The following is a 16,614-nucleotide window of genomic DNA, read 5'->3' as shown; positions in this document are numbered from 1 at the left end:
TGGGATCATGTGTTTTTTCCACTTTTCAGCCTTTGCAGATTGAATGTCATGGGACAATGCATCTACCATGTGACATGCTTTTACGATAAGCCTTTATGAAATATTATTAGTTCCATGATTTAGGAAAAATGTAGAAAGCATCCAAAACCTGTATTGTCTGAAGGAATGAAAATCTGAAGATTAACGTAGCCATACATTCTTTTGTCTGGCCACTAACGCATTTGGAAACAAACTCAAACAAAGGGATGTGCTTTTAACTGCCTTGTAGGTTTGGGGAGGATAATGCCAATTAAAATTTATGTATTTGTTGAGAAATCATTTATTTATAAAGTCTACTGATCCTAGAAATAGTGAAAAGGGAAAAATGAAACAAAACTGAACCTTCTGGAATCATTAAAATATTTTTCTGCATACAACATTGCCTGTTTTACATACATTAATCAGTAATACAGCAGTCAGATTTCTGATAATTTACAGTGAAGTACGTGCATTTGTTTTCATTTTCACCCCTTGTAAATTACCCAAACGGAAATGTTATTTCTACTGTGACTGAGTTTGAAAGACCCTTAGATTGAAAAAAAAAAAAACAACGAAAACAAAAGTTGTATCTTTCAAGGACTGTGCTCACTGAGAGGAGCTGGACTAGATGATCTCCAGAGGTCCTTCCAACCCCTATGGTTCTGTGATTCTGTGAGATGAAATTTTCACTACATGCCCGAGTAACTTCCAGATTTAAGTTTTGCAGATTTCGTGGATGATTACTGCCAACTTCAAGGCTCGTGTATATCTAAAAAAAGAAAAAGTATTCTACAGTATATTTGTTGTATTTTAGTACTGGTCCTTTCTGCTGCTGTTTTACAAAGTAAATTCCTGATCATTAAGAGGAAATGATACCAATATTTAAACATATAAAATCTGCTTAGGAGGAAAACATGTTTGGAATGGATACCTATATTCAGAAGGCCTTGCTGCAAGCTGCATGAGTCTCTGAGTATGGCTAATAATAGTTAAAAACAGTTGACTAGAAGTGTAATATTTGAATTGGCACATAAAATTAGTTTCAGAATTAATGATGGTGAGATCTGAATAAGCTTTCTTCCAGGAGCTGAGCCAGCAACAGTGTTACTTGCGCGATCTGACTATGACCAAATTGTATGAAATTCAGCAGGGCTGGCCATAACAACAAGCAATGAACTGGCTGCATGTATTTATCCAACAGAATGTGGAATAAGCACATATGTTGTTTCTTTCTCAATGTTATCTTGTAAGCCTTTGCTTTTAGTAAAGAATCTCAGTTGCTTAAAAAGTTATTAATCTTTTATTGTACGTATGTAAAATTATGGGAACCTTAAGCCTGACCTCTGGTATCCACTCGCTAGAATCTAAATTGGTTTTTTGGTTAGATGTTTCTCTAGACTTGCCCTGCTGCAAGAACCGTATTAGACAAGTGTATTCCTGTAGGTCAATTTGTCTCCAAAAGCAATTGACCCCTGAGTCTTCAAGTATCTTCTTTCAGCAAGACTTAGCCCTAGAGCCATTTAAGCAACAAATATGGATGAATCGAATAATTCCAGCTGTGCTTTATTAATTTTCAGCCAGTCTAATTTCTCTTCATAGTTGGTTTCATTCTTCTAAATTTGTTCAACCAAGTACAATCTTTATGAACATTATATGTCCTTGAAGGATTGATTTATGCACCTTTGGCTCGTTCCTATAGTCTGGCCCCAATCCAGCAAAGTACTTAAGCGTAGAAGCAGGAAATAAATAATTTTAAAATGTTTTGGTTTAAAATGTATTTATGTAAATTATAGTCTAGACATTCAAATTGTTGCATATCTGTTGCACATTTAAAAATAAGTAATTAAGCATGCTCCTGTATTTCCACTCTTCTGCTAAAGGCTCAATGTGCATTAGAGCAAAGCAGAGCACTAACAGTGAAGTTTAAGAAAACCTATGACTTTAAAATGCAGGTTCTGTAAAACTGTTTCTAGACTGGGAGACCTGGGAATAAATCTGAGAGCCTTAGAAGAAATGTGTACCCTACTTGCAGCCTTGTCCAGGGCATATCAGGGCACAACTAGGATGTGTGGCAGCCCCCGCTCGTGCTTTTGTTTCCTTTGCAAGGAAGCCCATCTGCGTGTCACAGATGGGCACTGCGGAGTGCCTGGCCAGCTCCCCAGATGATTGAGGGACCAAAACCCGGGATCTGTTTTCTTACAGGATAAAGGTTCTCAAACCTTTGGGCTTGTTTGGATTACTGTGAAACTGTAGGATGCTGTAGAAGGTGATGAAATGATGAAAACTTTGGACCACTGGAGCAAGAGATTTCTCAGATACAGTCTCCGGGGATGAGGGCCGGGGACAGACCCCATAGCATTTCTCGAAATGTGCAGATTCCATCACTGTTTTTTGTTGTTGTTACTTTCAGTAATTTCTCAGCTGATCCCAGTGTCTCATCATTTTCTCCACTTTTGACTAGAACATGTCCCTCACTTGAGGAGGCTGAATTAAATACATTGTGAAGGGTAATATTTTGTGCACCAAGCAGATTAATTTTTTGTGTGCAGCAATACTATGCCGAAATATTTCCCATATGTTCTTCCAAAGATGTTAGTGGCTCTAGAGTCTCCATTAAACTGAGATACTGTGAATTTAGAGTCTTCCTTTGCTAAAATTCAGGGAAGTGTCTACAGGCATGTACAGGCATCCCCCACTATCAGAACAAGCTGGGGGATGTAAGGATAGAGCACAGCCCCACTGAAAAGGACATGGGGTACTGGTGTACAGGAAGCTGGACATGAACCAGCAGTGTGCCCTCGCAGCCCACAAAGCCAACCGTGTCCTGGGCTGCATCAGAAGAAGCATGGCCAGCAGGGCAAAGGAGGTGATCCTGCACCTCTACTCTGCGCTGGTGAGGCCTCACCTGGTACTCCAGGTGTGGAGTATCTGCGTCCAGGTGTGGAGTCCTCAAAACAGGAGAGAAGTGGACTTCTTGGAGCATGTCCAGAGGAGGGCCACAAAAACGATCCAAGGGCTGGAGCACCTCCCCTACAAGAATGGGCTGAGAGAGCTGGGGCTGTTCAACCTGGAGAAGAGAAGGCTCCGAGGTGACCTGATAGAGGCTTTTCAGTATCTGAAGGGGGGCTATAAGAAGGAAATGGTCAGACTCTGTAGCAGGGTCTGCTGTGATAGGACAAGGGGAAATGGTTTCAAACTAAAAGAGAGTAGATTTAGATTGGATATAAGGAAGACGTTTTTTATAGTGGGGGTGGTGAGACACTGGAACAGGTTGCCTGGAGAGGTGGTGGATGCCCTGTCCTTGGAGTCAATCAAGGTCAAGCTGGACAGGGCTCTGAGCAGCCTGATCGAGCTGTAGGGTGTCCGTGTTCATCGCAGGGGAGTTGGACTAGATGACCTTCAAGAGTCCCTTCCAACTGAAATGGTTCAGTGATTCTATGTGGTTATGCTGTGTCTTCCTGAGAATTCAGATTTGAAGGCATTGGTTGTTATTTGATTTAAAATGCGTATCTCGATTCTATTCAAATGTGGTGTAGCCTTTCAAGCAATGTGTAGAGAACAAAGGAACAGTGATTTCTGTGAAGGGAGAGTGGAAAAGAGAGTGTTGAATTGTGGAAAATAACTATAAGAATTTGGATAGAAACAGGAGGGGAAAGCAGTGATTCAGAATGCTATCCTGGAGACCAGCAGTGGCTAGAGGTCAGAGAGACGACATATTTGGGGACAGCGAGGACTGCTGTATCCTTCTACCTTGTAAAAGTAAGCTGTATATCAGTGAGCCCTATGCCTGTAGGAGAAATCAGGTATGATTAGATCTCCCTCCCTGAGGATGGGGTGGAAGAAGAGAAGAGAATAAACTGGTTTTCCTTAGAGCAGAACATCTCATGTTATTCCCTCATGTGAACAACAACCTCGTGGAACCTCCAGATAAAACAATGAATCCAAGAAGTCAGGAGGTGTACTTTAACCTAGCTGCAAGTCCTCTGTTTGGCAGCATGCTACAATCAGGTTGCAAGTAGCTGCCTTCTACACAGGGGGATCAGATTGCTTGGGAAAAAAAGTGCAGGTGGGAGGTCCTCAAACTCTCTTTGCTTTGGCACTGCTTGTGTTTGAGCAAGTTCTCAACAGCCAACCCACCAACCATTCAAATTCTGAGCCTCTTCTATGGCTAAATTTTACAACTCCTTAGTGCTGTTTTACAGTCCCTTTGAGATTATTCTGTTTAATTCTCTGCTTTTACTGATCCCCTCATCAAACCCTCAACCCATACTTACATGCCATCTATTTGCAGACAGTTCCCTGCAGCAAAAGGATTCTGAGCCAAAATAAATTCCTTGTCACCTTCTCTTGCTACCACTTGTCCCTCTACCATGTATCATACCCAGCCTGCCACTCCACTGGCACATTGCTGGCTCTCACTGGGCTCTAATGAGGCCTTGCACGCTTTAACAGGAGCTCAGTCATTCTGCCTGGAGTCTGGGAAGCTCTTGGTGACTTTTGGCAGCTTCAGCAGCACAGCGTTATGATAGCAATGGCGATGTCTTTCCATCATGTTTTCTGGGTTTTAGGAGTTTGGTCTCTGCTGAACTGAGATTCAGCGACATAAACAGAGCTCAGGTAGGCAGAGTCCTGGCAGCTTGATATTACTTCAGTATTAGCCTTACTTTGAACAGGGAACTTGACTACATGATTTCCAGAAGTCACTTCCGGACTAACTGTTCTGTGACTGTATTGGACATCTCAAATTCTGTCATAAAAAGGTCTTTATCAGTCACAGCAAGGTGTAATTCAGAGTAGTGGAGTTACTAAGCAAGAACCTGATCCTGTAAAGCTGAAATCAACGCTCAGACTTCAAGTATTTTTGTAAATGAATTAGATGAAGCTTTATCAGTGGAGCTTTCTCTACTTGCAGTACTATGGGGAATTCAGTATTGGCACTGATTATTATTTTTTATTTATTTCATCAACAATTCCAGCAAGAGAAGAATATTCTACATCCTGGAGTATGACAAATTTTAAGTGTTTCTCTAACACAATGTTTCTTTTGATTATTTTTTCGGTTTATAATAACAAAAAACTGAAAATGCTGTAGGTTATGAAGTCTTTGTTCCTGGGAAATGTCTGACATTCTGGGAAATGTCTGGTGGGAGAACAAAGCCTTTGCCCAAGTATTCATTTCCTTCAACCTGGTGGGGACTTTCTCAAATGTGTAAATTTTTAAAAAAATCCATCTATGTATCTATATATATATATTTTTTTTTTTACTGTTTTGAGATCTCAGATGTAATCTGTGATAATGATATGTTATATAGGTTTCTGGTCTGAAGTGTCATTACTTGAGCGGATATTTTCTTAAACTCTGAAGATGATTTTGGAAAGCTTTAGTGAACAGTGTACACAAAGATTACTCCTTAGTTCATTTTTCAGTGTTGTGCAACTACTGCACAGACTCCACTGTTGCCCTTTACCTCTGAATTGAGAATTATTTTTGCTAGGTTGCCTCTAGAAGAGGAACACAATGATTTTCAAATAAGGGCAGACATTTGAATTCTTACACAGCCATAGGCTCAGCCTTGAAACTCCAGAAATGATCAGTGAATGTGATACAGAGAAACTGAATTTTATTGCATCACTTGATGCTCCCTTGGCATTTGGGACAAGAACAAACAAGCAATCAGATATCCCTGGTAAAAGAAAAACACAAAACCTGTGGCATACAGTGTAGTATGCCTTGCTGTTTCAGAGTTTTAATTAAAAAAAAAAAAAAAAAAGAATATCTGTCTGTCAGGGCATCATTATGGCTGTTATTTTTTCCCTGCTTTTGCACAAAGAGAACTATAGATTTTGGCAAGTTACTTATTACAGCCTTAGCATTGCCTAATAATTGCTATGGCAATGTCACAGAATCAGGGAATTGTAGGGGTTGAAAGGGACCTCTGGACATCACCTAGTCCAACCCCCTGCTAAAGCAAGTCCTTTGGATTCCTCCTAACTCCTGTTTTGGAAGAGATAATGAGAAGTTGATCCCTGTCCGTACTGCCCATATCCTCCCCCAGTTGCTACTTTCCAATGCTGCAGAGCTGTTTGTTACAGAGAAGCCTGTCTTTGCAGTCATGTGGTGCCCTCAGAACATTTCCCATTTCTGTTGTATCCTTTCAGAGCTGTGGGGACCAGAACTGTGCTCTGCATTAAAAGTATGGGCAAAGCATAGGCTTATACCATAATTTAATGGTGTTCACTGATGTGTTATCCATTCACATTATTAATTTTGAATGTTTCCTGTGGCTTTTTGGACCAAAACCAAGCATGATGCTGATGATCCTATTCAATTATCTATTACAATTCCAAAATACTGCTTCTGGTTAGTAACAACTGAGGGAGGGAGGAAGGGAGAGGAGCGCAGAGAACCCTGTGGGCAGGGAAAAAAAGACAAACTTGTGGCGAGGAGGTTTTGCCAGGAAACTTTGAAGCTGTGCAGCATGCCAGAGCACAGTTATTGATGTCCTGGTATCGCCCTTGGCAAACAGTGTATATGGTGGAGGTGGATGCTTCCCAAAGGACTGGATGCAGGAGAACAGAGAAGTTACAGTTAGGAATTGTGTTCTTCACCAGTGCGCATGGTTTAATGCGTATCTCCTAGGTGTTTCTGAAGGACTTGTAAGAGCTAGCCATTATAGTTCTACTTGCTTCAATTATCAATAATGTATATTAAAACAAATATTACTATTATGACTTGATTGGTACCGGTATTTGCCAAAATTGTTAAAATTCCTACTTCTTAAACTGATCTCTGAACGTACATATAGCCTATATGATGGCAGTGTGGCCAACTCCTGAGACATGAAGCTTTTAAAAAGACTGAGTAACCTTTACTGTCATACCAGAGTACTTGTATTAATATCTGCTTTAAAAGGCAAATCAGTTTAACTCAGGGCTGACTCAACACTTGTCCATGGTTTGAATGGAGAATGTGTAAAGAGAAGAGGAAAATTCAAGGAAGTAAAAGATCACAAGATTACAGATTATTGCAGCCTTCTATTTTTTATTTTTTTAATTGAGAAGCTGGAGTAAAAAGCACATACCACCACCCTTACCAATTCTTTCATGAAAATGATTTTTTTTTTTTCATCCAGGAAGGAAATGAGTCAACTGCTATGCCCAGTAAATCCCGCTGGGACTAATTGTCCTCTTGTCAGGGACAGGTCTCCTGCAATAAAGCTCTATCTACAAACAGCATACTTCTCCCTTTCTTTAATCGAATGAGATTTGTAATATCCTGTGCTACTCAAAGGGTTAATCAAAGTGTTAGTTGTCCCCTTACCTTATGTCATAGGTTTTTCCAAGGAGCTTTAAATTTTAATGACAGACAGTAGTCAGAATGAATAACTGTAAGGATTCTGTATGTGTCCAAAGACCAAGATATTGTATTCAGTTGTTGACGGACCTCATCATTTCATATGTAAACCTTAAAAGGCAATAAATTGTTCTCTTGAACATGGGAGTATGTTCAAAGAGCAAAGAGGAAGAAAGGTATGGAAGAGTGAGAAAGGAATTTGGATCTTGCTAAGAATCTATCTTGGAGCCATGATCAGTATTATCAGATGAAGAATCGCATGGCACCGTATTACCTGCACAGAGTCCCTGATGAGAGCAGAATATACCACAGCGTGCCAAATGAGGATAACACTTCTAAAAGTTTAACTCCTTTTATGATTTAAGGTAATAACAGTAGAAACTAGGGAGAACCAAACTGTTCACAGTACTGTGAATGTGAATAGCTGGACTAAATATTGGGCTGGAATAAATCTCTTTTAGGTTAATTCTCTACCAACACCAAGTAAACAGTCTCCCCTGTGTGTACTTTTGGATAGCAGTATTATTATTTTTTTTAAGCCTATCATCCACTGCTTTGTAACACTTACCTTTGTCAGAGGGTTAAGGGAGTATGTGGACATTGCTGGAAAGTGTTCTTTGTAAATATGACAGCCATACTGCAGTGGTATTAATACTAAACGTTTCTGTGTCAAACACATAATAAAATTATGTAACAAGTGACATTAACGTTGGATATCACCTGAAGAAACATTGTTTTTCCATTTTTTGTTTATGGGCGAAGTTCCTAAGCCACTGACTACAATTGAATCTCAGACATTAAGAGAGCGTTACTTTTAAAGTTTGTAATATGGTACCTCAGACATTTATGAGGGTGCAGTTCCACTATATGGATTGGTGCCCTGTACGCCATTCATGCTGTGCTTGGCCTCTGTATTTGGGCTATTTGAGGGTAGGCTCCATTTAGCCCTTGGAAAAGGGTTCAAGTAGCTTGCAACAGGTGCTGGGGGAGGCCAATACCTTAGTATCCTGGAAGGATACCTTATAAAGGGGAGGAATAGTACTACTTAAGCCAGTCTTAGAAATCTTTCACATGTCAAAATGCTGCATACACAGCAAGACTTGATCATCTCATTCCCTGCTGGGTGACTGCTGTCCTTGTATGAAACTGGAAAATGTGGACGTGCCCTGAGGAAGAGCAGCTAACTGAGGCACCATTTATTCTAAAGTGTGATCTTAAACTAATAATTGCTAGGAGTAGAGCAGCACGCAAAATCTAGCTAAGTTTCCGTCTGTAGTTTAGTGCAGTAAGAGGAGGAAATGATGGCACCGGCAGTAGAGAGCACTAAGTTGTGACAGAAGTAGAGAGATCCCTGAAGTGGAAAGGCTTGCAAGGCTGCGCATTTCACGAACATACAGTGCAATGCAGTCTTCAATGTACAAGAAAGCTTGGTCCCATTACTAGCCTGCTTGTGGATATGCTGTCCAGTGTCCTGACCCTTTTAGAAGAGGTGGGAAAACATGCACGGAGGCTGCAGGAAGGGCCGCTGCTGCTGTGTGACTTCTCAGGTCAACTTTTACTCTTCTGAAACTTTACAGAGCTTCCCTTGAGATTATCTGTGGGCTGGGATTTTATACTATGGAAAGGGAGCGCTGAAATGAAGGTCTGTTTTCTGCAAAGGTACTAGGGGAAGTTAGAAAACCAGATGCATAAAGCCAAACTAATCTTCACATTTTGACAAAATATTGTCTTTGTGGTTTCACAGTTACTTCTGCAGCTTTCTCCTCCTGTCTTTACCAGCCATGGAACTCCAAAGATTGGACTGACGTAGGTGAATGGTGGAGCATTTCAGACACCCTCATATACACGAAATAACGAGTTACTGTCAACTGAATCTGCTATAACTTTAGAGGATAAAATACTGTTTTTTCACCTGTTTTTACACCTTCTCATTTGTGGGGATGTTTTTTTTTTTTTTAAATGAACCTGTCTGGGGTTACAGATATCATTCAAAATGTGAGTAGAATTCCCCCCTTAAAATTCATGTCATAGGACATTCAGAATTTCTAGTAGCAAGCAGTTGAGATGAAACAGTAGGGGTTGCAAGAAGTTCTGCATTTTGAAAAACAGAACTGTCTGGGGAAAACACACAGTTTCACTGAAATTTTTATCTGTAGTTTTCTGGAATTATTTTAGATACTTATCAGCGTGTTTTCTGGGTTTGAGATTTTTTGATGTTGTTCTGTATTATCTGATGCATGTTGTCTGACATGTAATGTAGCCACGCCACTACTTGAAAAAATTGCAACAAAGATTGTCCAAATGACAGTCTTTACATTTTCTGTAACAAATGTTCTCCAGCTTTACATTCAGCAAATAACGATAGCGTATAGTAGCTGAAGATAGTTGTGTTTGGGAAACTTCAATATGTTACTTCCTTTGCCAGTGAATATTCATTTTGCCTCGACACATTGCTTTTTGATTTGTAAGCAAAGCAAAAAAAATTGCTTTTGGTCTATTTCAGTTTCTTTGTTTTGATACTATTTCTTCCCTGCAGCTGCTGCCATCAAATAGCTTGGAGATAGCCAAGATACCGGAAGATTTGTGAAAAATACTGAGTTCTTGTTATTGTCTAATAATGTCTATGTCAGGTTAGAATGTCTTTCAATAATATATATTTTATATTTGTCTGAGCTGCTTTATCCTTCTTCATGTAAAGGTTATTATCGTTTTTATCTGAAAGTGCTCATCCACTGCGGGCTTAATGCAAAGCTGATTGTAACCCCACTGCATCTTACAATGAATAGATCATTGATACTCAGCTAAGTGGAAATAATTTTCTATGGCAAAGCAGAAGAATTTAAAGTAATATCACACTAACCTCTGGTAATTTACTGGGATTTACAGATTAAAATGATTGTTTGCAAAATGACTGTGGTATAGCATACACTTAGAGTAGGAAAATCAAACACGTTCTGTATGATTGTGTACGCTTGCCTATTTTTACATGCATACATAAGCATGTTGTTTGTATATACATAGCATATGCAGTTTTACATATTTAACCTGTGTGTAAAAATTCGTATAGTATTTATGTAGCACTCACAGCCGTTTGACAGCTTTGAGGCTATGGATGGATTGATTTTTTTTTAAGTTGTGATTTCATTTTTTTTCCAGATTAGATTTAGTTTGTTAATGCCCAGTAAGGAAAAAACATTATACTTTTAACTCATATTATGCTAATTAAGGTAGTCTGAACCTCAGTCAATTGAATGAACCAGAAGAGTATCAGTTATGTCTAAGATCATGTAATTGATATCGGCAATGTAATTTTACTATACTCCCAGGTGAACATGCAGTGTTGTTTTGTCTTTGTTCAAGTGGCAGACTTCCTGTGCTTTTTGGTGTAAACCTCTTAGAAAATAATTTGCAATTTATTAGGAAAACAATGGCAGTACATATAATTAGTTATTCTCTTATGTTACCTCTATTTGATTACTTTCCTGCTATCACATGCAATATGAAACCATCTATTATGAGGTATAGAATATGTAAATATCTAACTTAACAAGAGTAACTGGAGATCGGCCCTTTTTCTGAAGAGGTGGAAAATAAAAGAATAATTGTTAACCATGTCCTTTCATTTACTTGAAAACATCAATTACGTTTACAAATCCCAGAAACACAAGCCCACCAGTGGAACAGAAATAACTCCTTTCAATATGCTTCAAAAAAACTAATCACTTCTAACAGCTGAAATTTATTTACAACTGTAATTTGAAACATTAATTATGATAATGTGCCTACTTCTTTTGTAATATGTTTCTCAAAAGCCTGGCAATTCTCTTTTTGGTCTTCATGTAACATATGTTTTGTGACTTGCAGAATTTCTCTACCTTTCTTTCTTGTTTTTTGAAAGATATGCAGAAGGAAAAGTTCTTTTTCTCCTCTGTGTTTGTTCACTGTTTTCCTTCCCTTCCCCATTATTATTTTTTGTACTGGCTGTTAATTCAAGGAGATGGATTTTAGTGCCCGCACTGACTCTGAATGTATTGATGACTGAATGCCGTGTCTATTTTGGACACAGTAAACAGCAGTGGTGATTCACTGTACAGTGGTACCAGAGTGCTTCAGCAGTGTCAGACCAGGAATAAGGTTATTTTATATCTTTGTCTTGCTACTGCTTTTAGAAGGTGCCTACTTAATACATATATTTTGTTTTATATATAGTCCACAGTTTGCTAAATTACTTTTGAAAGGACTTGCTGGCTTGTTTGGTTGTAAAGACAATTTGCATGAGGAATTACTTAAATGGCTTGATTCTTAGTTGTGAAAAATAAGTCGTCACATTACCTGGCTTTACTTAGAAACCTTTAAAGAGAATGACAAAAAGACTATTTTTCCTTTCGTTTTTGTTTTGTTTTTAAGTTGTGTTTTTCTGTGTGATGGGGAGATTGGCCAAAAAAATGGAATTTTTATTAGGATGTGAAAAGGTCTCTAATGACCCTTGAAAGTGGACAAAAGGGTAGCACAATAAGTGACAGAACTCTAACGAGCTTGGAGGGCATTCCAGGAAAAAAAGAAATTAAATCCTTTAATTTTTTTCGGCTTGCCATTTTCTGACAGCTTATCAAGTGATGGGGACTTGTTTGTTTTGGCATGAGGTTCATTCATTGTAGGCAGCCGGTACTTTGTTCTTCTTTGTGGTTTCCAAAACCTGATTGTGTTTATCCTAGACTGTGGGAAAAGTGTATATTCCTGTTTCCTTTATAAAAGTAAACGTCAGGTTTTGTATGAAATTTTATTTCCCATATTTTCCATTCCATTAATCATTATTGTTGAAATATGTCAGGCTTTGGCAGATCATTCTTTGTTTTCATATGATTGTACAGATTGCAGTGGCGGTGTGTGACCTGTTAAGTAAAAAACTAAGCATGTTTTGGCCATAGTAATTATTACTTCATAAAGTGTAGCTGAGGAACTTGAACCGTTATTATTAAAAATGGACCAGAATTTGATTTATTGCTGTTGAACTCATTCAGGTGGATATCTGGCTATTCTGTAGCATTTTCTCACTTAGTCAAGAGAAGACAAGACTAGAGGGAGTTATGATAATGGCTCTTGGCCTGCCTGGAAAGGTAGATGTAAAAGGATAGAAAATAATCAGTGTTTCCTGCCAGTGATGAAGAAGAGGAGAAATAATGTTCTGCTGTTGCAGCACAGGATGATGAAGATGCTGAGAACTGCATAGGGAGACTGTAAAATCTCTGCAGTTGGAAGATTTTAAGGATGGGTTAGTTTTGCATCATTTCTGAGTGGCTTAGGTATGTTTGGTTCTACCTGGGGTACCAGACTCAAGGAGATTTGCAGGCCTATTGCTAGGATTTGTGGTCTGTGAAATGCTGAAGATCTCAGTTTGACTCTTTGTTGGCATTTCGTACCCACTCTCTCACTCTGTATCTGGATGTACGTGTGTCATTGTGTAAGCGTTAGGTCTGCCTTCCATCGCTAGGGCTTTGATTTTGGGTCTCTATGTACAGTAATTTAATTACAATAAGAAAAAGAGAGCAAAAACTTTTTGCATTGAAGAGGGGGATGATTCACAAGAAGAAGAAATTATTTCTAAGTTTGACATGTACACATTGTGGTTAACACTGTGTTGAAGCAATAAAATTTTCTTTTTGTTGTCTTGTGGCTGACTGACTGTAAGATTTGAAGACTGTTTATTAACTTCAACCAACTCCTGAGCCATAGCATGTAACCAGACATTTCATAAAGTCATTTTTTCCCCATTTCATAAGTTTGCATTTTAAAAAGAGATTTAAAAGCCTCTCCTGGGAGATAATAAATATAATACTACACATGTGCACCAGGAACACAGAATCAGAAACTTAGAGATGGCCGAAGCCATAACATTCATCTCTCTACAAGACTGAAGTTGTTCTGCATTGTACTTGGTCATATTTGTTTTCATTGCTCTTCAAAGTAAATTTGATTGAGTTGACCAAAACAAAAACAAGATTTGAACTGAAGTATGAATTAGACTTATGTTACTGAAAATCTTAAAGGAAATGGTTGTGTTTTATCTGTTTTATGGATAGTTTTATGTACTCAGTTTCTATTACTTTGCAATGATAGAACACAAAATAAAATTGTTTCAAATTTTTGAGGAGCTTCTAATCAGTTTTTACAACTTTTTTTTTTCCCAGCGGCTTTCTCGGGATGCATCTGGAAATACAAGCATTCAATTTCTAGGCACAGTGGTAAGTACACATAACTAATGTCAAGAATTATGTTGGTAGAAGAATATCATGTAGACAGAAGATAAGTGAAAAGCATTGGCAACACGTTTAAGCTTGCATTAGTGAAGGTTGGCATTATGTATAAATATGCTGAGCTTGACACCTGAATTTAGGCAAATTTTTAAAGAGATCTTCCAAGGCATGATACACAGTATCTGCACTGCACATTTCGATTGATTCAAGTCTGCCTCTGTTTCATTTACAACAGATTTAAAAGTAGCTGGATATAAACTTGTAGGCTTATTGCAAGATACTCAGGTTTGATCCACATCAAGATCAAAACTGCTCTTTCTGACCTCTGTTACTTCACTGTACCGTGCACCCTCACATCCCAAAGGCATGTCAGTAACTGTCTTATGCATGGGCTACTTAGTGATGCAGACTGCTATGTCCTTTTCTCACTCTAAGCAAATGTTCTCCCTGTTGTTTTTTTTTTTTTTTTTTTGGCTGAGGGAAGTACACTTAAAATCGTAACTTGTAAATTAGATTTCTCACTTGCTGTTATATGGGAAGAAAAAGAAATAAAGGTATTAGGTGTTGGGTTCTCATAAACATATATGTGACGGAAGCAGCATCCAGTTCTATAATTTGCATGAATAATATGCTGTCATTGAATTTTTTCAAGTTCCTTATGCACCTGAAGATAGTTCTAAAAATTAAATAAAAATGAAGTATCCTCTAAAGTAAGTTGTACTGATCACTGCCAACTGATTTCCCAGTAGTGATTCTAACAGCGAAAAGTCCTGGAATGAAATTTTTCCCCTTAGAAGTCAGTCCTGACGTCTTCATGCGCTCTAAGTTTTGAACAAGTACAGGTTAAGATTGAATGTGATAATGCTTTCATTCTACTTCTGAATGATTCTTCTACAAATCCTCTGAAGCCATTTTTTGGGAGGTATAATATGACAAGAGTAAACTCAAGACAATATCTATACTTGCGTGTTTTATAGAGATGAGTAGTGCTTCTAATGTTTTTTGCTTTTTTGTGTGTCTATATATGTGCCCGTACACTTATGTCTGATTCAATATCAAGCAGAGCTTCAGTTACAAATAAAACATAAAGGATAAATTTTACTCTGCAGTATTGTATTTGTACTGATGCTTTAGCTCTGGAGCTGCATCCTGCATACACAAGATTGTTGCTGGCTGACTGATCTGGTAGTCTTGAGCGAGAAGAACATAATTACTCCAAGTAGATAAGGTACAAACATAATGCAGCTTCATAAGATGATACTGAAAAGAGTTTAACTGAACACCAAAAGTAGTGCTGTAGCATTGGGAAAATTCTGATTAGATGTTTGTGAGTGACATTAAAAATAAGATTTGTTGTTAAGGGAGAGAGATGTAAAAACATTTTGTATTCATATGTTAAAAAGTGACCTGGAGTTCCACTTATGGACTATAACTCTTGTGCTGGGCCTCATACAGCAGGAAAGCAAGGACAAAAGAGGGTACAGTTTTCATTTGTTTTTGACTTTATAAAATTGATGATGAAACAGTTGATGGATTGTAGTATTTATCAAGTCTTACTGACTAGCTTATGTCGTATTTATTGGATCCTTCTCACTTTGTGAAATCAAGTGTGTGATTATAACTAATATTCTTAAAGGAGACTAAAAAGAAAACATTTTGTAGTACTCTGTCCAACGTTTCTGATTTAACATAAATTATGTGTATGTCCTGCTGATCATACCCATAGAGTGAACTTCAGTGAGCAGAATAGACATGCAGTAATGAATTCTGTTTCTCAGGTTTTGCTCAGTTACCAGTTTTCCCACAGAATCCAAGCCAGAGTCTGCACCTGAGTTCGTATCAGTTCTTCTAGCCTACTCATTTTCCTTCTCCTTCCCTTTAAGTCCCTTCCCTTTATATAATTTGTCCTTTTCTCCTTCAGCATCCTTGCACTCTTCTGGTTTCAGCATAAACCTCTCAGCTTTTGTGATGGGTGGGAAGTAATAGTTTTCCTTACGATGACAACCTCTACAAATTGCCCCCACATATATATCTACTCAGTCTATGTGTACACCTGCATGTAGATGTGTACGTATGCATAAATGTGAATGTTCTGCCAAATAAAAGAATATCATATTGAACAAAGGTTATTGAACTATGTTTTGGGCTCTCCATTATATATTTCTTCCTAAACACTTACTAACATTTCAGTCAAGATAGAGAAAGGAATATTTAGCAGCAAGAAAATCTGATTTCTTGTCGTTATCATAATGTATTACCATCCACATAGTAAACCGTTTATAAAATTATTGCTCTGCTCATTTTTTTCATAGTGGGAACCACTAGGGATAGCTGTCAGCACTGAGTTACTTTTGTGACAGGGCAAATTTTGGTGGCGTTGGTATGGAATTACTTAGTGTACGCACCAGCTGATCAGGAGCACAGCTCCTTGGCAGGTCAAGAGAGTGTCAGCTTAGATTAATGGTTTCACTTGATTTTTTGACATTGAGCAGTAGAAACAGTTCTGCTACTGGTTTTTGATGAAACGCAAGCCTCTGCTTTGGGAAGCCAGCTGACACTCTGAGGAGAAGTGAAACGTTGATTTGTCTATTAGCATCCTTGGTCTTTCATGTAGCTAGGCAAAGGACAAAAAAACCCTACATTGCTGCAGAAAAATAACAGTTTAATAAGAATTCTGCTGCATAACATAGGGCAAACGTAGACAGTAAGGCAAATGTTTGTCTTATTGTGGTAGCATATTTCTGCTGTTTTACTGATCTTTTTCTGATTACTCATGCCTCTGTCAGCTGGACTTCAGCAATAAAATAAATCTGGGCAGGCAGCCTTTAACACAAAGAAAGCTTCAAGTATACAGAAGACTGCAGATTTTTATGGAAGCTTTAAATTTATTCTAGAGTGTGTGGAATTTCCTCTGTGCAGAATTTCCTTCTGTTCTTTAACATCAGAGAACCAGTGTAGAGTTACAACATTCCTGTGAGGGAACAATGA

General features: G+C 38.3%; 1 protein-coding gene across 2 annotated transcripts in view; it reads left to right on the top strand.

The window, feature by feature from the left end:
* PCCA (propionyl-CoA carboxylase alpha subunit) overlaps positions 1-16,614 on the top strand; it is a 273,195-nt gene that overhangs the window by 206,746 nt on the left and 49,835 nt on the right. For both annotated transcript variants that reach the window (XM_021416023.1, XM_021416032.1), the window contains one exon: positions 13,561-13,614. In XM_021416023.1, the coding sequence (XP_021271698.1) occupies positions 13,561-13,614 (54 nt within the window). The remainder of the gene's footprint in view (positions 1-13,560; positions 13,615-16,614) is intronic.

Source organism: Numida meleagris, chromosome 1 (genome assembly GCF_002078875.1).
Source record: "Numida meleagris isolate 19003 breed g44 Domestic line chromosome 1, NumMel1.0, whole genome shotgun sequence".
NCBI lineage: Eukaryota > Metazoa > Chordata > Aves > Galliformes > Numididae > Numida > Numida meleagris.
This window is presented reverse-complemented; position numbering and strand designations above follow the sequence as displayed.